Source organism: Pseudochaenichthys georgianus, chromosome 12, assembly GCF_902827115.2.
Source record: "Pseudochaenichthys georgianus chromosome 12, fPseGeo1.2, whole genome shotgun sequence".
Classification (NCBI taxonomy): Eukaryota; Metazoa; Chordata; class Actinopteri; order Perciformes; family Channichthyidae; genus Pseudochaenichthys; species Pseudochaenichthys georgianus.
This window is the reverse complement of record NC_047514.1, coordinates 13,523,171-13,546,460: the sequence shown is the minus strand read 5'-3', so window position 1 is coordinate 13,546,460 and position 23,290 is coordinate 13,523,171. Positions and strand designations below refer to the sequence as shown.

The window sequence follows — 23,290 nt, the reverse complement described above, 5'->3', positions numbered from 1 at the left end:
AGAGAGAAGGGTGAGGCCAGGTGATTAAAACTCCCATATTTAACTATCCCAAGACTAATAAGTAGCAGTAGTTGAAGCCTACACTGAACAATTCAGAGGGAAGAAAGATCAGGAGAGGACATGGAGTATGGACAGGCAGACTGGAAGTGAGAAACACTTTCTTATGATATATAGTAATACATTCTCTATAAAGTTTTCCAGCAATGAAAAATATGTTTTGCATTTATAAGCACTACACACAACATTAAAAGGGTTTACATATAACTATAATGTAGTTGTTGTAGCAGTAGTGTTTAGTAATGTATTCATTGATGACTACTCCTCCTATGGGCATCAAATGGGGGCTGCTGTATGGACAGATAATACATTTGTTGTAATATTATTAATAACATGTATTTATAGAAGAAGATATATATATATAGATCTCATTATTTATTTTTTACAAATCACGTACATGTAACTGTTCAAATGTATTTGTAGCTGCTTATAACTACATTATCACGTGTTATAAACAATGTATTACGTATACAATTACGTTTATACTTTGACATTAACAAAAATATTTGATAGATTGTTGATTTGTTTGTTGACAGATTTGTGAATAGACTTAGAATAAAGAAACAACAAAACGTTATGACTAAGATGTAAAAAAATGGGTGTGCTGGGCAATATATTGGTCTGGCTCTTAATGGGACTTTGAAGGCAGCATTTATTTACTGGTGGGTATGACTATGTTTGACTTTGAGTCATCTACTGACAATGCAAAACACCTGTAGGCAAGGCAAGAAAGAATGCACCCTAAAAACAAGATTGTCTGATGATGGTACATTAATCCACTTTCAAGAGTGTCAGGATGACTGGGGAAGAAAGCCTGTGGATTTTGCAAAACTGTTTTGTAGCCTAACATGAAAGTGGCAAATTCCTGAAAAAACCTGATAACAAACAGTAGGCATAATGTTTATTATCTGTTATTATATCTTGGGGCTCTGTTTTTTCCCTAAACAAAGGGAAGGGTGCTACTAAGCTAATGCATGTGTCGACTCTGGCTATTAAAAAGAGATCACAGATTGTGACTCAACCAGCGTACATAAACACAGACAGGGTGGTCCAACATGCTTCTGGCTTTCTTTCTGTGTGTGTGTGTGTGTGTGTGTGTGTGTGTGTGTGTGTGTGTGTGTGTGTGTGTGTGTGTGTGTGTGTGTGTGTGTGTGTGTGTGTGTGTGTGTGTGTGTGTGTGTGTGTGTGTGTGTGTGTGTGTGTGTGTGTGTGTGTGTGTGTGTGTGTGTGTGTGTGTGTGTGTGTGTGTGTGTGTGTGTGTGTGTGTGTGTGTGTGTGTGTGTGTGTGTGTGTGTGTGTGTGTGTGTGTGTGTGTGTTCCCAGAAATGTGCAGCAGTAAACACACAAAGAGGCACAGAAGTAACATTACCACTGGCTGGGAGCATAAACAGTGACACACAACGCAACGCAACACAGCCCCATACTTATTTTCATACACATTTGTGGGTACAAGCACATACTGCATGTCACTGCACATATCTCAAAGGGCAAGAAACCATGTGCAATCAGAGGTGCAGAGAGCAATTGTGGGGCCCCCCCGAGAGAGCTGCCCTGCTTGGACTGGGAGCCTCTGGCTGTCCCCCTGGGGCTGAAAGAGGCCCTTACCCTTCACTCTTTCCTCCATGACACTAACCAGACACAGCAGCACATACACATTCAGGGACGGGGGGGCGGGGGTTCTGTGTGTGTATACGTATATATGAGAGAGACCAAGAGGCAGACATCAAGAGGGAGTAAAATGAAGGGGGGACAGAGAAAAAAGCGGGAGACGTTAACACATACGCTGACAGCCCCCCAGCTTTAACCCGCAGCTTAGAGCATTTGTTGACGTTTTTTCATATCCTCCTCTCAGTCTCTTCCTCGTAAAAGAGAGCAATTACATGTCCAGGACAATCCCACATTAAACAAACATTAGTTCTCTCTCCAGAGCCAGACTCAGCCAAATTACATTGTTTCCAGATGCCCATCACAAGCCCGCCCTCTCTCTCTTCAAACCCGCCCTCATCTCCTCTCCTGCTGCTGCTGCTTTACTTCTCCTCTCTCTATTGTTCTTATTTTCTCCTCATGTTCTGCTCCTCTTTATCTCTCCCTATAGTTCCCTAAACCTCCCAAGTTAAGATGCGAGTTTGTGAAGAACAGCCGAGCAGCCTGCTTTCAATTACACCGCCACATCCAAGACATCTGAAGAGGGAAAGGAGGGCCAGAGATGGAGAAAACAACTTGTTTTAGATGTCACATCTCTATACCGATGATGGACAGTAGACGGTGTCTGAGGTCATTATAACTGGCCAGATAGGGAAAGCCATGCATAAGGTTTTAGTTTGCTTATTGGTGAAATAAATGCTCAGCTATTGTTTAGCTTGTTTTAGATGACACGATCAACCATAACTTCAATAAGCTTCCTTTCCTACTTCCGTTGTAACAGTTAAATAGCTGTTTATTTTTCATCTCCAATCTCATTCTTTCGTTGATCTAAACAAATTAGTTAGCTATTTGCTTCAACAAATGCAACAACAGTCCAAGTCCTTAACAGCGTATATATACACAAATTGCACAGCATGAACATCCTGACACAGTATCTGCAGAAAATAAATAATACCGTGTTAAAGAATCAACAGAACTGAACCATTACCCTGCAGTTTATTTAAGTCTTTTATGAAAGGATCTCATCAGAAAGGGATATTACTATGTATGATAAAGAAAGCTATCTTAATATGTCATGTTGGGTTCTGGAGATAAAAATAATAAAACATTCTTAGTAGCAGCCCTTTTGATAAGGTTTTCATTTGAAACCCTCTTAATATGCCATACTTTAATTCTTCGCAGTGGCATTTTAAGGTTAATGCTAATTTTAGCATCCTTACACCCACACATAGACAATGCTAACATGTTGAGCAGGTTCACCATCTTAGTTTAGTCTGTTAGTGAAGTGGGTAAATGTGTGCAGATGCTCAGAAGACAAACAATACAATATGTTCTTTATATTCATGAGATGTCAATACAGCTGTAAACAGTATTCTATGGGAACCAATGTCACATTAAGTTAATATAGTCTAAGCTCAAAGATAACAGCGGTATCAGGAAAATGGACCAGTTCTTTCTTAATAGGCTATGACCCAGACAGGATTTCAGACACTGTTCTTGGAAAAGAAAAACCTTATTGTAAAATTCCCATGAAATAATCCAACTGAAAATGTGACACATGCCATTGAGCAACACACGCCATTGAGCAACACACTTGAAGTCTACCAAAAGCAGCAACACCGTGTAGTCTGACCTCTCGGTGTGTGTGCGTGCATTTGTCTCATTTGTTGTCACTATTATTAAATTCACTCTTGAGTGCACTCTCCTATGGAAACAGCAGGCTGGACGGATATATTTAACGGAGAAGATATAAGCAAGGCAAACCTAACTCTCTTTATGTCATTCTTTTACATTTGTTGTCATATGTTGTGGACATTTATGCACGTGTGTGTGAATAAAACAGAGCATTAAAAGAAGCCCTGAAGGGAGGACGCATCAAAACAAAGCTGAATAATTGCATTTGATATGTTTTTATGGGTGTGTGTGTGTGTGTGTGTGTGTGTGTGTGTGTGTGTGTGTGTGTGTGTGTGTGTGTGTGTGTGTGTGTGTGTGTGTGTGTGTGTGTCTGTGCATTGCTGTCTGGTTGTAAGGGGGGCTCATCAGACAGCAGCTACATGGTTGAAGAAGCACTCAAATACACTCACGTTTCCACAAGACCTAGGGGCATCTATGGGGACCTCCTAATACATCTCCTAACCCCAAACACACACACACACTAACACAAATATGTTTACGCACACACACACTTATCTCGGACCGAGCTAATCTAATGAGACAGCCAGACTGCGACGTGTACAGACAAACCTGAAGGCAGACGTGCCTGAACACAAACACAGACAGTTATAGAGTCAATAATAAACAGAGGGTACCCAGTGGTCAGGTGTGTTGTCCAAACAAGATCCATTGATCACGACTGCATTGGGACAACATCAGTTTGAATGTATATTAGTTAAAGCCAACCTCTTATTTACTAATGTGGTGCTGTAAAGATTTCAATCGTTCCGTTTCAATATTAGTGTGTTGCCAAACAACAGCTGAGAAAATCAATATGACTTTCACATCTGTATTCTAAATATGTAGCTTCAGCCAGCAACTGGTTAATTCAGCTTCAAATTAGACTGAAGTCTTCCGACCAGCACCTCTAAAGCTTTCCAATTCAAATGATGTTTTAATGATCTTTAATTTAAACAAAAAATATAAATAGTCCCCTTCATAAGCATTAGGCTTGCCGTCTCGATCTTCTTTTCCAATTAGCAAGAAGGCGAATAAGTAGAAACGTGTTAAAACTTGTATTAATTATTCAAGACAAGATTTCAATCTGTTATCAGTGATTGGAAAGAAAATTAAAATTAAAAAATTAATTTATAAACCTTTTTAAGTCTTAAGACCAAATGATTAAAATGCTTGACAATAAAACAAGTAATAATTTAATCAATTTGTCAATAACCGTTACATTTATCGCATCCTCTTGTTATTTAGCCATTTAAGATTAATGGCTGTCTTGTTCCATCTCAACTATTAACATATTTTAGTTTTATTTTAACTTCTTTTTATTTTAATCTATTGTCAGTATATATTTTGTTGCCTATAAATGATTAGATATCTTGTATAATCCCTCTTAAAATCTTTGTATGTTATTGGGAGTATATTAAAACTCACATTGTTCTATTCATCCTGCAGTGTTAAAGCCAAGGCACATTGAAATAGTGTTGATAGCAACTTGATATATCGATGTATTCTTTTATTTCATTATCTATTTGTGTGTGTGTGTTACTCACATAGTCGGGCAAGGCAGTGTCGTCGCCCAGTCTGCCTCTCAGAGACTGCGTCGCCTGCTCCAAGACCTTGTTGTGCTTCTTTGAAAGCAGCGCAAACAAACTGCAGGAGACACGGAGAGGGAACACATGAGTGGGAGCAGCATCGACAGATGAATGATACACTTCACCAAAAGAAACCAAATACAGTCGTCACACCGCACCATGTCATTAATGTGCTGTAAATACTCCAACAGTGACCTTTACTCAGCTTAACTGAGGAGAGAAGCCTTTATTAAAAACAGATTATTATTATTAGAGACCAGCCTGTTTTGCTTTATAAATGAGGCCATTCAAATACTGAATAATGATTTATTGTGAAATGACAAACATAATCATGAAAAAGGCAGGAGAGATTTTCAAAAATGATGTCTCCAATTACTAAACATCTTGTTTAATTTACCATCAGCTTACAATCAGAACTAGTTTTTTAATAACTCGTCTATATTAAGGCCTGCGTAGGTCACAGCCTTGTTTACTCTGTTGAAAATTGCCCGTCTTTTTTTCATGTACGTGTGTGTGGATGTTCTGCCCTTTGACCCACAAGATAACTGACTTGCTTTAACCTTATTGTGTGTGTATGGTTGTCTGCATGGGACTGCATGATTGGATGTGATTGCTGTACACAGACAAGAGTACATCAAGACTAGACTATGCATATTATTTATGCTTGGGTAGCAATGAGGTGGGTAACACAAACACGCATGTAGCCAAAATAATACAAGAAACCAATATGATTTGTCTAAAAATACATTTTATCTTGTTGACTTCTTTATTACATCTTATTTAATACAATACTGAGTCTTGCTTGTCAGAGTCTCCTATCGTATTCATTGCAGTGTTTATCATAATTATTAGTGACCTTCTGTTTTAATTACAACTTTTTAATAGTCTTTCCAGGCCCCGAGGCCGTCGAATGTTTAATTTGTGTGTCAATTAAGGGAAAAAAAAATGGCAGAATAGATGAAATTCAATGACAGCAAAGGGCTAGGGAAATTCAGATGCAGAGCTCAGCTAAGCCCCATAAAGCTACACCTGTCCATCTGTCAGTGCACACACACACACACACACACACACCACACACAGCACACACACACACACACACACACACACACACACACACACACACACACACACACACACACACACACACAACACACACACACACACACACACACACACACACACACACAACACACACACACACACACACACACACACACACCACACACACACACACACACACACACCACACACACACACACACACACACACACACACACACACACACACACCACACACACACACACACACACACACACACACACACACACACACACACACACACACACAAGCATTCTTTCTGCAGGCTAATTGGCTGAATGGAGATATCTGAGCAGCTATGAGGAGGTCTACTTGTTATCTACAGACCTAATGTCAAAGGTCCTATTAGCCATGACTACTTAATGGGACCTGTTGTATTATCTAGTCAGTTTTTCTTATTCTAAATGAGACCACCGAGCAAGTTCCACCTGGGACATTTGCCCACAATTACATCCCTCATTTTTGGAGAGGCAGTGACGGACACGGCCCGGGGATCAGCGACACAGAAAGTCTTCAACACTGCTGGCCTGATCCCAAAATCAGTTATGAGCCTGCAGTAATGACAGACATGGTCTCCACTGACACACTGGAGATGTACAGGTGCTCTGTCTTTACCAGTTCAAAGGATTACCCGCATCCGGACCCACACAGTGGGTGGTTACGAGCTGACTACATGCGTGTTCTCACATTTATTTGAAGGCATGAGCGACTGCAAATCATTTATTTTATTAACAAATTGGGGGGAAAAATGTCTTCTAGACTGTTGGTCAGATCATAAAAGCTATTTTAAAGATGTCACACTGGGCTCTGGAAACTTATACTAAAAATATTTTAGAATAATACAATTAATAAAATATCTGATGGGTTTATTGGACACATGAGTATCTGTGGTGACATAGGAGACTGTGGATACTGTGGACAGAGGAGCAATGCAGCACAAAGGGAATATTGGTGCCGAGAGAATATATTGTAAATAATAAGGAAAGATGCACACTGGTGGTGGAGGCAATTCAAACCCACTGTTTGCCTCTAAATAAACAACACCAACTGTGATTCTCTCCGAGAGTCTATTATGGAGCAGAGTTCAGCACTGCCTGGCAGACATTTGGAAATTCCTGGCAGGAAATTCCCCTTTATCAAGCCGTCCAGTTTAGCCCAGCCCTTGCCATCATACTCATTATCATTATTATTATCATCAGACATGGAGTCAGTTGCTCTACATCACCACAGGATAGACATGTACACATTCACAGACAGAGTTCTTCTCTGACTCAAAACACCAGAGAATCACAGATATGCAGAGAGACACTGGCAGCGAGATAAGAGAATCCTTGAGTGTGTGTGAATGTGTGCACGTCTTCAAGAAGGAAACATTCCTTCCTGTGCGTCTGGAGTTCACAAACACTCACGAATGACTTGATGTGTGCAGTTTGGACCAATTCCATAAAGTCATTCACTTCCTCACGTCCCAAATCCTTCCCCTCAGTTACCTTGTGTTACATAATGTTGTGTTATGTTACACAAGCACACCCCCCCCCCCCCCTCTCAATATTTCATCTCTTATCTTCTTCTGCGGCAGCCACTGTGCTGTGCTTGCATTTAAATATAAACTTCCATCCGTGTCTTGGGACAATTTATTTTTATATTTAAGTATCTTTGCTCACACAGATAAAGATTGTGTCAGGTCCTACTTGCTTGTTAGGTGTGGTATACACTACGTATGCTGCTGATTTCAGTACATAAAACTACAAAATGTCAGAAAGGAAGTTCACTCCAGTGCTACAGCACTTTTCTAGGCAGACTTTAACCATATTCATGCTCCGAGGAAGGCCTCTGGCCATAACACATTCACGTCTTTGATGGTGTGCCAACTCTTCCACTTGATTATCGGATTCATATATTTAAGTACCCAGTTTCTCTTTTTATTCAAGTTCTCAGCCATAAAGGAAAGCGCATTCAGCACAGTTTAGAGTTAGTAGAGGTCAGAGATGTGGCAATGATATGAGACAATTTTCTCTACAGTCAGCAACTTTGGCATACCATTTATACTGTGGTAGTATTTTTTATCATCCCCTAGGTGTATTAAACCATTGAAACGTTCAAGTGAAAGAGCAAGACTGTTTAAAGGGAATATTGGATCCTTGTGACTAATGGCGCATTTCCACTGCAGCGGGTAGCCCCGTTAAGCGTCCTTAATCGTCCTCAAGCGGCCAGGCCAGTTTTTGGTGGCCTTTCCATATAGCGTAGCAACCGGCTAGCGGGTACTTTTCCGGCCCCATAAAATCGTGGTTCTATCAGGCCAGGGCTGAACTAGTGACGTCAACAATCTCGACTGCTGATTGGTCAGAGAGAATCGTCACAAGATCGCGCGCGAGATCATCCCTAGCGTCGCATATATATCTAGAAGCAAGCTTGCAGCATTTTTATACACAGCAAGAAACAAGTAACAATCGCTTCCACATCCTCCATGTTGTGTGTGTTTTGTGAGTTGTTGTACTGAAGATGACGCCACTGCAGTTTTACCCAGCGTCGCTCCGCCCAAAAAGCCTGCCAAAAAGCCGATCGCCCTGCCTACACTGCGCTGCTACCCAGGTCCTAAACTGTAATGGAAATGCGACACGGCCTCGGACGGCCAGCGAGGCAGCACGAGGCCTGAGCGAGACGCTTAGGGACGCTTAAACGGGGCTACCCCGCTGCAGTGGAAATGTGCCATTAGTGACTGAGGGGACTATAATATGACATTTAATCCAATAAATAAACCGAAGAAATGCAGCTCTGGTTATTTTATACGTTAACAGTTCCTTCATTTATCATGTTAAATATGCATAGTATTGTGATATCAATTATATTACTTTATGCATATCGCCCACACTTAGTTGGAGGATATAAAGACGGTCAAGATTCAGACTCAGTAATTAATCAACTTTACTTTTTGTTTCAAACCAGAAAAACAATAGGTCATTATAAAATGGAAGAAAAGAAGAAGAAAAGCTAGAAATAAACATATTATATCATCATCTGTCCCACTCATTGTACAGTATGTCCTCACCTAATGATGCGCTGGGCAGCGTACTGGTGGAGACAACGAAACTGGGCTGACATGTTGGCAAGGGCAGCGAGACAGTTGGTGTGGAGGTACTTATCCTGCGGAGGATGCACAAACATACATAAACATGTTAATAATGTTACTGCAAAGCAACAAATTACTCTGTAGTATCAATCTTCAGAAGTTTCATGGTAACAAAAGCCATATGGAGGATGTGGATGTGAATAATTACCATTTGGTTTCTGAATGCACGGCTGTTTGGAAACTGTGTGAATGAATCCGTATTAAACTCACCCTTGTGGCGGGTCATGTTGAACTGGATGGTGCGGATGACCACCAAAATGAGCAAAACTGCCAAGTGAGATCTCTGTCAATGTTCTCTCCGTGTACCATGTGATGTTCTTCAATTCCTGTGAGAGGTAGACACAAAGAAATGAGACATGACTTTTGAATCCATCAGGAATTATTTACAATTTTCCCCGCCATTGCAAGTAAAGAAAGGTTTCAGTGACATTGCATGGAATGTACACAATGTGTATTCAGTTGTGTCTACCCACCACTTCATGGACAGAGCGATTGAAGGGCGTCGTCCTCGGTGAGGATGAGGAGGATAATGAGGGCCAATGTAGACCATGATGAGAATTTCTGTTTTCCACGTGGTAAAGGATCTCGAGGATGGGCAACACCTGAGAGGTAAGATGGATAGCAGAAGGAAGAGCTGAGCATGTGTAGGTGTAGTCGCAGGAAAAAACATTCATTATATCCTTGTTACAAGATTCCACAAGCAAACAGCCTGAAGGGACACAAATATAAATATTAATCCTGCAACAAGAAACAACTAAAAAAGCTGAATTCATTTTCTACAAAGCAAAGAATGCCACAATTAAAAAAGGTATTCGTTGTGTTTTCTTTTCAGTGAAAGGGAGCTTTTGTTGTTTAGCCTGGGGGCTTTGTTAAAGTTGAATCCATCAACAAGTCAAATACAATTATATTTTACTAGGGCTGCACAATATATGTTTTGTTTTATATCGACATGTGTCATGCAATGTAATTTGGCACGATATTGCATTCAGGGATCAGTTTAGTTAGTTGGAAAAGAAGATAACAGTAAAAAAAAAAAGAATTGCACTTTACCATGTGGCTATTATTCTTTCAGTATTGAGCCTTTGTATTCTTTCTATGGTAAGTAATTTAGTTTCATTTGTCTTCAATTCAACAAGCATTTGTTTATAATTAAAGTGTGTTTACTATAGAAGTGCTAGTATCAAGTCAAAATCTAGAGTCCTGTATACAAGCATAAGTAAAAAGTAGAAAACAGCAATATATAAATACAGAAATATAGACATGTCAAATAAAGGAGAGATAAAAAAACAGTAAAAGCAGCACTGCAGATGCCCATTGAGAAGATATTTACATTATTTACTATTCATGGCTGCTTCACTATAGGCAGAGGCAGATTGTATATTGAGATATGCAGAACAGATGTAAAAGTAATCCGCTAACGTCAACAGTGGCAAAAGATTGTCTACTCAGACTCATATTGTCAGAGTGAAAGCAGTTAGTAGATAGCATGCTGAGCGATGAACCCTCACAGATGCAGGCGTTAGCTCATTACGCCGCCGTGCTTTGTTATTGCTAGACTCATTAGTAGCCCCCTACATAATAAACTCAATCTAGACATGCTAATGGTAACATTTTATAATAGCAGCTATAAATGAGAAATAACACAGAAAGGTCATGCTGATAGACATACATTCATTTAATTGACCTGCGTTCTTTTAGAATATGATAATCTATTAAAAGTATTTGCTGCATGTGTTTGCCGATTGCCATGAAGCTTTTGTTGCAATGCTTAACAGACTACTTTTTCAAACCGCTTTCTAATTAAATCAAATAATTTAGTGTTGCACTGCACGAAAAGCCTCCACATGAATGTCTACAATGTTCATACATGATACCATCTGACATGCTGGTCTACAGAATGATTTTCATTGACTAAATGCCTCAGTACATTCACTCGGCTGTAAGGAATAACTGGCACTGTCCCACATGGACCGGATAGCACCAGCTGCCACTGTATACATCCTCCCTGCTTTCCAAGCCATAGCATTTGGTCCAAGATGAAACAATTTCATGGCCATACCCATGTGTGTAGGAAGGACTGCATAATGTCTTTTGTTTGAGGATTGCCAAACACACCGAGTGTTCTTTGCTACTAGCTATTTCCATAAACTACAACATGAAAATATAATTAGGTTTTAGGTTAGATATCTAATTGAATGTAGGTTTGTGGTTAACACAAGCCTAAGAGATTTCAATGCGTTTTAGGGTTTCACTATGACACAAAATACAAAAGTAATCCTGTTGTGAGTTTAAGCTTTTACATGGAGAAGGATGGCAAAAATGAGAATACAGGGTTTGTTGGAGACGCCATCTTGCCAAAAACAGCCATCTCCTCAGTGGTGGTGTTTAAGTTATCCACCTTTGTGTAATAATTTACAGCCTATTGTTAGCTTTTTACTTCTGACGATTTATATAGGCATAATAAAATAATTAAAGCAGTGTTCATTTTCAGACATTATCTTGTTGAACAAAGCATGTTAGTATCATACATTTTTCTGGCCATAGAGTTTATTTTCTTTAATAATCCCAAATTGAATAGAAATAATCTATTGTCTTTTTTTTTTAAAAGAACCAGGGCTATGTATGTTCTCTTCAAGGTTGGCCTACAAAAACCCGTCATTATTGCAGCGCATTATTATCAAACGGTCTTCATTGTCATTCTACCCCCAGATTGTCCATGTCAGTCCTGGAGAGCATGTACGTCCTCATGTTTGCATTCTGGTGAAGAAGGGTGTACAGTAGAAGAGTGGCCTGGTCAGAGCGCTGCTGCTCACACAACGCTGTGTACAGACTGTTGAAATTGATCTGGAAGGTGTGAGGTTGCTCAGCAGACATCGAAGACGTGTCTGCATGTGGAGAAGTCAATATTGTCAGGATGATAATGTTATCACATTCGTTCATTAACACCTGGTATATGTAATACACATTAAATACTCGAATAAAAACTAAAGTAAAACCAACAGATTTATACCTTGTGTGTTTCTGAAACATGTGATGGCCTGGCGGTAGGGGTTTGGCCAGTCGGGCCCGTCTGTCAGATTGGCGAGCACCAGCAGTAACAGGAGGCTCTGATTGGACAGTGGTAGGGGGTTGTGTTCCTGGTCTACACCGGCTTTGTTGCCAGCCCCTCCCAATGTGAAGACACTCCATAACCCACCTGAAGACAGACACATAAATGGTGCACCGATAAAAATATTTCCTATAATAATATAGAGAAAAACATGTTTTTTTTACTCTCCAAATGCTTTTTAGTTATAAATGACTTTAATTTCTGGTGAGTTCATGGATTTTTGCAATTTTGTGTGTGTTTTTTCCAGTGTGTATTACATTAAAGGCCAGTGTTTCCCCTACCATTGTCTTGGAGGGGCGCTCCGCCCCCCCTGTAATTAAAGATGTTTTAAAAAATATATATATATATTATTTTTTTTTTTTAAATAATATATCCCAATGCCACCTACATATGGGCTTGTGTCCACATACATTTAACCTTTTCCACAAAGACACAGTTAGCTGTCTCAGTGGAGTGGTGAGCACAGAAACCAAACTGCATTGGGTGGAGTGGAGCGAAACCTTTGTCTAAATGTTTGGCGATTAGTTTTGACACCCATTTCTTAGCTATCTAGAGACACAGGGGAGGATGCTGATTGGTCTGTAATTGGACATCATTGCCTTATCCCCAGATTAAAAAAATCGGTGTCACCGTGGCCACTTTCCAGGACGACGGAACTTCCCTCTTGCTGATCGATTGATTTACTAGCAAACTAATTGGTTTTATTAGACTGTCGATATGTGTCTTTATAAAGTTGGTGTCGAAATCATCTGCATCCCTAGCCTTAGGACCTCGTAACCCTAAGATTATAGTTTTGACCTCAACCTCTGTGATTTCCTCCAGGTCAAAAAAGGGGTGTGTATCCACAGTCGGGCTAGGTGAGACCTCAGATGGCGGGAAGAGTTTTGCAATAACAATGATATTATTAATTTAATTCAAGCTGCTTTAAGCACAGAAAAAATGCAATGTTCTTGTTTATCAAACACTGTGTGATACCCAGGTAGGATTTCTAAGACTTAGAAACGAGAACCAAAGCTCTCTGTGTCAGAACAACAGACTGATGGATGCATCTTGGCAGTCCTCAGTGATGAAGTGCAGTCAGGTTGTGAATGTCCAACTTTTTATAGAAAGCATTTTAGTATTACTTGCAGCTCTTCAGCCATTAACTGATTTACGCTTCATGAGGAGTCGAATGCAAACGAGCATGTGCAGTCAGACTCATGTAATCAAGGCCAGGCTGTGCACAATGGAGTCACACACCACAGTTTGCAGCACCTGAAATTTGAAACAACATAGACGGCGCCACAGAACAAAGAGAAACTGGAACTACTGGCCAACTGGAGTAGGGTTCATTTTTTCTCTCGTTGGGGGATGAGAAGCAGCTGAATTTCCTGCAGAAGTGCTGGTGCTTTCAGGCGTCACGGGAAGCACGAGAAGCACGAACACCGAGAACACAAATGACAGTCTGTGGCTCCTGCACGTCTAGCCACACAGAAAGCACCTACCAACACAGTGGGAGTGGGAATTTGAGGTGAAGCCAAGTACATTTGTTGCCATCTAGTGGAGCAGTATGGAACAGCATGGAACAGCATATCAGTATATCTGAACTTGCACACACTCTTCTTGGTGTTCGAGTAAAGTCATCCTGATCTAACTATGACACACTCAGTGCAATTGGTGACTGAATCAACAGTGTGAGTCAAACAAAAAGACATTAGCTCAAAACATTATAGGGGTGAAATTCCTCACGTACACTCACATAGTTATACATTACAATATTAACTCAAGGATATAATGGGAGGTCACATCCCAGTGTCCTCTTTGTGTACAGTTTTGAAAGGAAGCAGACAGAACAAAGGAACAACTTGTGACTGTTTAAAAAGTTTGACTGGTTGTTCATCAATTATGCATGACAAAATACTTGCTCTGCCTCAGAGTTTCCTTTCGTCAACTTGTGACTGTGGTCAATTATTGGTAACATCCGTGGTTTGCACTTTGGTTTGCCTCGAAATGTACACGATCCTAACAGTCCATCACTGTTTTTTGATTTGAAGTGTGTATGCAACTGTTGCTCAAAGTGGAACGATTTTTTTTATTTAAGAAGATAATCAATAATCTGCAGCCACAACAAAAATAAATCCCTAAATGAGAAATTACATCAGTTGTCAGTCTATCTGCCTTCCTCTCTCCATACACGATACACTATCTTGAAAAGAGAGGGCCAAGTTATGACGGAGTGCTGTTCATCTCATCTCTGGCACCACAGTGACTAGCCCAGCCGTGTCAGAGAGCCCGGTCTGGCAGCCACATTTCCTGCACTCTCGAACACACACTTACTCTCACACACACATTCACAGGGCTCTACTCTATTTTACCTTAGAGGGTGCTGTTTGTTATCCATCTGGCTCGGCTCGCACTGCCTGTCTCCCTGCCCACCACATAAACCCAATAATGCTACGCTGCAAAGGCCTGCTCCGGCCCTGGCCAGCCGCCCAGTGGAAAACAAAAAGGAGGAGGCCAACGTGATGAAGAGGAAAGGGAAGAGTGAGGAAAAGAGAAGGTCATTCACGGACAAGGAGGCTGGCACGCTTAAATTAGAGAAATCTGGGCTTCAGGACTGGAGGGCAGCAAAGGCATCTTTCTGTGAGACACACACACTCAACTGCACCCACAAAGTCTTAGTTTAGTGAGCCTGTATCCACAACCTAAGAAATGTATCTTTTTCATCTCTAAAAAGCCTTTATGACGGACACATCTCTCCTGGTCTCCATGCAATATCAACTATATAATATTAAATACTTCTTAATAACCATTGAAATAGGCACAAAAGCAAGTCCATAGTTTAAGTCTTTGCAACAGAAGAAAAAAGCCTGGGTTTAGGGACAGAAGGCTGTGTGTTGCTTTACATAATGAACTGGACTATTAAACATGACTGATGGCTTACATATCAAATGAAATATCATCACACAATCAAATATCTGCAATGTCTTTCCAAATATTCAGACGCAGGCTGTAAACAATCCCTTCTGGAGACACATATTCCCCCTGACATCCAATTCACCTGAACATAACCCCGCACCAAATCGTGATTCATCACACACGCACACACACGCACACACACGCGCGCACACGCTCCAGTGGGGGGCCTTAATGATGCTGCTGTTATTACACTGTTTATTGGGTTACTATAATTACCGTACTGTCCTTAAACATCGCTAAAGTACTTCATGTGTTCAGTCTGACTAAATTAGAACAAACCCTCTTAAGAGTAACATTAATGTTTTTCTCTGTTGCATTATTTTAGCTTTATGCAGCTGCAAAGTGTCACAATACATTATCAATAAAACAAAGGATCACTCTTCTATGCCTGTGTTTACAATACAATGTATAAGAATTGAAGGTAAAGGCTAAATAAAGCAAAAGTCAAACTGAAGCTGATGTGAATGTGATTGTTTTTCATGTGTTTTGGTCAAGAAAAAACAGCTTCTAGAAATTGTTATTGGTTGATGGAGGCAAATAAAAAGTGAACTGATCATTAAAATCATTAGGAACTTTTATGTGGGAAACATTGTGTGCGCCAATTTTTTGCACCAATCCTTTGAATATATTTATTGGGATAATTGAAACTCTTTGCTCTAATGTAAAAGTTGGTTCGTTCAGTTGTTGATATTACAGCCATGACCGAAGTAGAGGATCAACAGACCAAAATGTAAATCTAGTATGAATAAAATATAACCGTATATATATATATATATATATATATAAATCACCAAAAGTTCTAAGGACACTAGTGCCACATAGTCTTGAACACCAACATCTCAGGGGTCTGTGGAGACGCCAGAGGAGTGGGCTGAGGAGGGGAATATGTTCTCAAAGTTAGAGCGGAGAACATACCCTTCAGCGCTAAGTAGATGTGAACGCCTGGTGACCAGAGACAGACAGAATGTGCTCCTTACTTATTTACTTGCATAACACTGAATGAAATATGCCATGAGGGCTTCAGGCCTTGGCAATGCACACAAAGTACACCCAGCCCGTGGTTGGGGAATCATGCGGTACAGTCAATAAACAAACACACTATTCTGATATGCTCACACAAATGAAAATATATGCTCAAAGCACTTTCGCCCAAACCCAGTCCAAAAGCCTTCTAACAAAAACATATGCAACAAATGAAAATGTTCCCCAGACAGAGTGATTTAGATCTATCTATAAGATCAGCATCCTTTCTGTCACGTGAGCTACGCTGATGATGCCTAACACACATACATGTAAGGCTGTTCGTGTTGGTGGGACTGTCACCATCAATAGAGTAGATTGGGATCATAGAAGAGGCAGAGTTACTGTTAGCCTCTTGACGTCAGACCTGGGGATTGCACACAAGATATCATCGTGTGTTTCTGCTTGTAGGCAGACTGATAGCTCAACAAAGTATAATGTGTGCATGTGGAGAAATCAGAAATGTAAATCATTGAACAGTATATAGAAGAGAGGAGAAGAGAAGAGAGGAAATGAGAAGAGAGGAAGAGAAGAGAGGAGAGGAAATGAGAAGAGAGGAGAGGAGTTGCCAGACTGGGTGATACTCCCCCTGCAGACTCTCGTTTCAGACTCAGACAGCAGAGTGTGTCAAAGCGAGAGAGGAAGAGACATCCTATCCGCCCACACATTCACATGGCGACGGAAATGAAGCACTGCTTTGCTTTGCCAATGGCCAGTGCTGTATCTGGGGGGACTTCCAGAGCGTCTATGAAGTGAGGGTGCACGCATGAATGGTTTTACATGCTGCTAACATGACGAAGAAGGATTGCTATAAAAAGCATGAATGCTAAGTAGGTTGTGGTAGTGTTGTCTAGTCCAGTGCACTGTATGTGGGTTTACAGACTTCATAAAGCATTCATGTCCCTCGTTTAGACTTTCACTGATTTGTAGATGCCACAGCTTTAAACACAGGCCTTCTGCCAAGACTAACAATATATAGACATAACTGTAAAGACTAACCCCAAAATGTTCTAATATAATAATTTCCACCAATATGTATCATTTATTTTCAGTGGTGGCTTCTATATTAATGGGTTTCACTTGGGCGATCCAACCTTTGCAACAAATCCATTCAAGTTGACGGTTTATTAATAAAAGGATAGATTTCCAAAATTCCATATCCTTAAATTTAGGGAAAGATCGTGCATCCAATTGCATAGGTTGGGGCATGTTAACCGGAGTAAGCGGAGGTGCCGGTTCGCGCACACACACACACACACACCGACAACACTACACACACACACCACACACACCACACACACACACAACACACACACACACACACACACACACACACACACACCACACACAAACACACACACACACACACACACACAACACACACCACACACACACACCACACACACACACCACACCACATCACACACACACACACACACACACACACACACACACCACACACACACACACACCACACACACACACACACACACACGTTGTTTTTTAAGGCGGTGACATCATTACATCGAATGACAGACCTTCAGAGCTTTAATTGAAAATTGGTACCACCCTACAATATTCTAACCATGACTAGAAAAACGGATTTTCCGTGTAAAATTGCTGCAAGTCCCTTTTAACTGGCTGAATATTTGCTCATCGCTGAAAAATGAAAGAAATTAACTAATATGTACTGTCTCTACCTCTTGCCTACACCCATTTTCAACATCCAAATTCAATGTGTGCTCTGCCCCATCCCTGGCACTGTGTGGCATGGCCGAGACAGAGAGACGGAGAATAGAAAAACAAGGTGGTGTCTGAGCTCCGGGCAGGAAAGAGCGCTGGGTTCTGGTGATCTGTGGCGTGTGTGTATAAGGGAGGCGGCTGCAGACGACAGGCTCTAGGGATTACAGAACAGGACAGGGCACCACAACTCATCGGCCCGATCACTGGCCACCCAGACAGATAGGCTGGGATGAATGCTGATGGCTCCTGATAGGAATCTGCCACCAACAACCGACAAAGAGCATTTATCTGTTGGGGGAAACCCGGCCCTATCTTACCACGCAAACAAACATTGCAACACACACACACCACACACACACACACACACACCACACACACACACACTCACACACACACACACACACCACACACAAAACACACACACACCACACACACACACCACACACACACACCACACCAACACACACACACACACATCACACACACACACACACCACACACACACATGCACACACACACACACACACACCACACACACACACACCACACACACACACACACACACACACACACACCACACACACACACACACACACACACACACACACACACACACACACACACACAACACCACACACACCCCAACACACCACCAACACACCACACACCACACCACACAACACACACACACACACACACAACCCACACAACACAACTTCATTTTTTGACATATCACCTTTCATCCACAGTGCCATGGATGTCGGCATTGGCTTTCATTTCTCATATTAATCTTATTTACCACGCTTTGGCTCCACGGAAAAAAATAATTAAAATAAACTCAATCTGTTTCTTCTTAATGTCTGGCACTAATCTCTGAATTTGGACCATCATTCCTGCAATTTCTGATGCCATTTTACTCGCCAGTTTAATTTTGATGTGGGGAATATATCACAACAACAAACAACAAACTGTGAGCAACAAGAGTGACTAAATACACAAATAGCTGTTGGGTTCAAGTTAAACCACGTTGTAGATTTTGCCACATTACCCATATACGTATTACCTACAGCAGCGGTTCCCCAACCTGTGGGCAACGGCCCCCTAATGGGGGCCGAAACTTTTCTCTTTTTTAGATCTTAAGTGGGCGCCTGAGTTGAAAAGGTTGGGAACGCTGACCTACAGTAAAATATAAAAAAATGATGTTTTCTCAACCAAACCAAATAATATAGATTTTCTTTTGCTCCATTTGTCGTTTCTTTTTGTTTTCATTTGTGTGTGGATGTGTGTACACTTACTTGCCACCCCTGAGGCCAGACCATAGAGCAGGCCTCCTTCGGCTTTCTGCTCAAAGATGTGGGTCGCTGGAGGCGGACACTTCTCCTGCCTGATGAAGTTATAGAGCAGGGTCTTCACCAGCCGACTAGTTAAAGACAAACCTGGGAGAAAAGAGACACAAACGCAAAGAGAGTTTCACAAAGACAGCTGGGGCTTTCTTCAGAAGAGGTGTAATACATGAGCTCTTCCAACATTTCAAGAATGATGTGAGTTGTCTATAGAATATTACAATAAAAGCCCTGGGGTTATCTAGTACTCTGGCCTTAAAAGCTGTCCCTTACCTGCTCAACAGAAACATCAATTACATCTGACTGCACTCCACTGAATACAGAATATGAACACGGGCATAACCATTTAAATTATTCCTTTTATCAGAGCTGGCGGGGTTGGTTGAAAAAATGTCAGCTCACTTGCCAAGTCGGCCTCATTATCTGCCACTAATAGGAGTAGGTGTCGACCCTTTCTTAGTGTAATAAAACCCAAGGAACCAGACATAGGACTTGTTTCTAGTACATGCAGGGGTGTGTGTGTGTGTGTGTGTGTGTGTGTGTGGTGTGTGTGGTGTGTGTGTGTGTGTGTGTGTGTGTGTGTGTGTGGTCCATATTATGTGTCAATGTGAGTATCTGTATACCAAATATCAGTTTTTCCAGCAACACAGCACATAGTTTCTTAAACGACCAGTGATAAAACCATTTAGATCTGTTTTGCCAACAACAGCTAGACCAAAGCATTTCTCCATCTCATTAGCAGTTAATCCAAAGTGCTCTCATTTGGGTGTTATGCTGCAAGAGCCCTAAAAGAAAATGACTTCCATCCTCTGTCGACCCATCTTAACAGAACTACTAGACTTCAAAATGCATTCAGGCTTGCAGCATTTCTATTTCAAGATTATAATTAACAAAGGATTTTAAAGCATTTAAAAGTAGCTCAACATCAGACTGTATTAGCATTATGCGAGTTATACTACATCCACACTCTAATTTTTCCCACGCTGAAGATTTAGCTTATCAACATTTTTTAAAACGAGTCACTGGATTACATTCTTTCAGAATCACAGAAGATTAAGTCACAGTGATAAGATAAGAAGATAAAGTTCTATTAGATTCATTTCTGTTTCCCCCCTTAGTATCACTTAATGACACACGAAGACATTGTTTAGAACATGATGAGAAGTATCAGTGTGGATATATAAACAGCAAGCCTATATCAGGCAGTGTCACGTTGGATTGGAGAAGGTCCAAAATGATCTGGGGCCTGCAGATTGTGGATGACCCAGTTACAGAGGTAAGTGAGAGCAACTCGTAATGCAGTCCACATTTTCCTTTATTGGTTTGTTTTCCAATTGTGGCTTTCATTTAAGCAAACTTGGTATTGGTGCTCAGTTTAAATGTCAGTATCTTGTCATGTGTGCTTTTTCCTCACCATCGTCCTTTCATGATGTGCTGATAGATTAATCCATCTCGGAGGATGTCTTGTTGAAGAGTTGGTAGGAGAAGAACACCAGCAGTGTGGTCACCGCTTCAAACAGGATGCTGTAGGTGATGTCTCTACAGGAAAAGAAAGACACAATAAGAGTTCATGCAAATACATTATAATCGCAACTTTAAAGGTTATGAATATATGTGTAAGAAGACAAGGTTTAGATATGTAATTCTTAATGTAAACACATACAAATGCCTGATATTTAAGCAAAAGCCTTTTAAAATATCAAAAACATTCATTCATTACGTTTTAGGGAAGCAGGATATTCTGCATCTGTGACATGTTGTATAAAATGAGATGCCAATGGAAAGTGGCCCCACTGCTGATGACTATCCTTTCATTGAAGTGTGTTCCCTACTGTTTAATCATAACGTGCTTCCGTACACCTGAACACAGACAAACATGGCTTTCAATAATCAACCAGATTTTAAACTTAGGACAATGGTTGTGTTTCTTTCATATTTACACAATATTTGCCGATTTCACTTGACTGTGTACGTATGTACAGGGGTCTTCAAAAATCATGTTATTAATGTATTCATATTGAATACTATTTTTGGTCAATAAAATGTGAAAAAAGCTATCATACATTTCCAAAAAACCAAAAGAAAACAAACAGCTGTTTTTCTCCCTCCAACAGTTCAAACTTAAATGATATCTTAAAAAAATGTATTTGCCATTTGTGTCAAGCTTAAATTACGTTACGTCATTAACAATGATAGTTACTGAAATAATTACTAGGTATGTCGCAAAGACACCTAATACAACAGTAAAGACTTCACCATAGGGATAGTGTTAATATAAGGCACCTAAATAATTGATTAGAAAACATTTCAGTTAAAGAATGTGTGGGAAAACAATAGGGGATTAACTGTGATGTATAGGTCAGAATCAATCTTTCTTGTAAAATGAAGACATAAAAGATCAAGTGCACAATTCTGTCAAAAGATTTTGGGGAAATATATTTCCATCCAAACCAGAAGCACGTACAGAGGAAACAGGCCAACAGCCACAAAGTGGTGGAGGAAAGAAAAACAGGTGGAAGTTTTGAAGCTTAGACAATGAATCTTGTAGGAATGCTGAATGGATTTACACGAGAGCTTGAAGTCCAGACACAAAAAGAAGAGACGGGAGACAGAGAGGAGATTGGTTGACAAAGACAGGAGGATCAAAAACTGACACAATACAGACACGGGTACAGGGAGGAAAAGTTTAAGATGAGTGGAGGAAAATGCCATCGTCAGTCATGTTAGTGTGAACTTGTTTTGACTCTGCAGAGCAGGATTTGAGACGTGCGCAGTGTCTCTTTGCCTCTGTGCGACAGACAGAATGGCAGGCAGGGGATAATTCCTGCATTGATCAGTTTACACACTGAAATATTCCCTCATTAAAGCAGAGAGTGTTAGCGTGCACACCGCCCACGCGGAAGTAAAGGATGATACCATTTTTCAATCATTATGTTCCCTCCTCTCCCACTCCTTGGCACGGCTCCTAATCCAAACTTTCATTTCAAGCCTTTTTCTCTTCTTCGACACCGCAAACATCTTTTAGTCATATCCCTTCCTTTTCATGTTGTCCCTTTACTCCACTCCGCCAGCTCAGAGCTCCAGCTCGTCAGTCTGGCTGACGGCTCTCGAAGTGAAACACATGGACATCCGAGCCTAACCTTAATCCATAATGGTCTCCAGCTTCTCTCGGTTAGTGAATGAGCAAGTGGAGCACGCAAAGTGAGTTACACATACAAACTTTCACAAAGTGTTTCCCATTAACTGCTCAATGCCTAACATCCTGGACACATTAACAACCACCGAAAGGCAAACCAAAAGACGGTTTGGGCTGGGAAACGGCAATAAATTGGGTGTTTGACATGAACATCTCATGTCGTTCCTGTTTTCTGATAATAAAATGTCAAACAAGTGGTTCTGAAGAATTAGCACTTTGACATTAAATAATGTGAGTGAAATGCAACTGTTCAGTGTTTCCGAATCAGTCTTGCATGTGTGACCTTTTTAGTGAATGGTAAAACACAATGGGGTGTAATTGCAACCACACACACACACACACACACACACACACACACACACACAACACACACCACACACACACACACACACACACACACACCACACAACACACACACACACACACACACACAACACACACACACACCACACACACACACACACACACACACACACAACACACACACACACACACACACACACACCACACACACACACACACACACACACACACACACACACACACACACACACACTACTTACAGCAGGGGCACTTCTACGATCAGGTGAATGAGGTTGGACAACAGTTCCTCCAGGAGGTCCTCGCTGCCTGTTTCTACACAAGAGGTTGGGGGAGTTATTATATGAGAGAGTAAGGCAGCTTCCTGTTGATCACAGTCTCTTTTAGTTTCTTCCAACTCCAGTTCCACCT

The 23,290-nt window shown here is 40.9% G+C and overlaps 1 protein-coding gene across 1 annotated transcript in view; it reads right to left on the bottom strand.

Moving 5' to 3' along the window:
- The window catches only part of LOC117455932 (dymeclin-like), a 42,727-nt gene that overhangs the window by 13,012 nt on the left and 6,425 nt on the right, over nucleotides 1-23,290 (bottom strand). Inside the window, 13 exon segments of the mRNA XM_071204991.1 lie at nucleotides 4,920-5,019; nucleotides 9,109-9,210; nucleotides 9,408-9,454; nucleotides 9,456-9,515; nucleotides 9,663-9,686; nucleotides 9,688-9,735; nucleotides 9,738-9,792; nucleotides 11,897-12,074; nucleotides 12,200-12,385; nucleotides 19,315-19,455; nucleotides 20,778-20,825; nucleotides 20,828-20,901; nucleotides 23,122-23,194. Of these exon segments, the coding sequence (XP_071061092.1) occupies nucleotides 4,920-5,019; nucleotides 9,109-9,210; nucleotides 9,408-9,454; nucleotides 9,456-9,515; nucleotides 9,663-9,686; nucleotides 9,688-9,735; nucleotides 9,738-9,792; nucleotides 11,897-12,074; nucleotides 12,200-12,385; nucleotides 19,315-19,455; nucleotides 20,778-20,825; nucleotides 20,828-20,901; nucleotides 23,122-23,194 (1,136 nt within the window).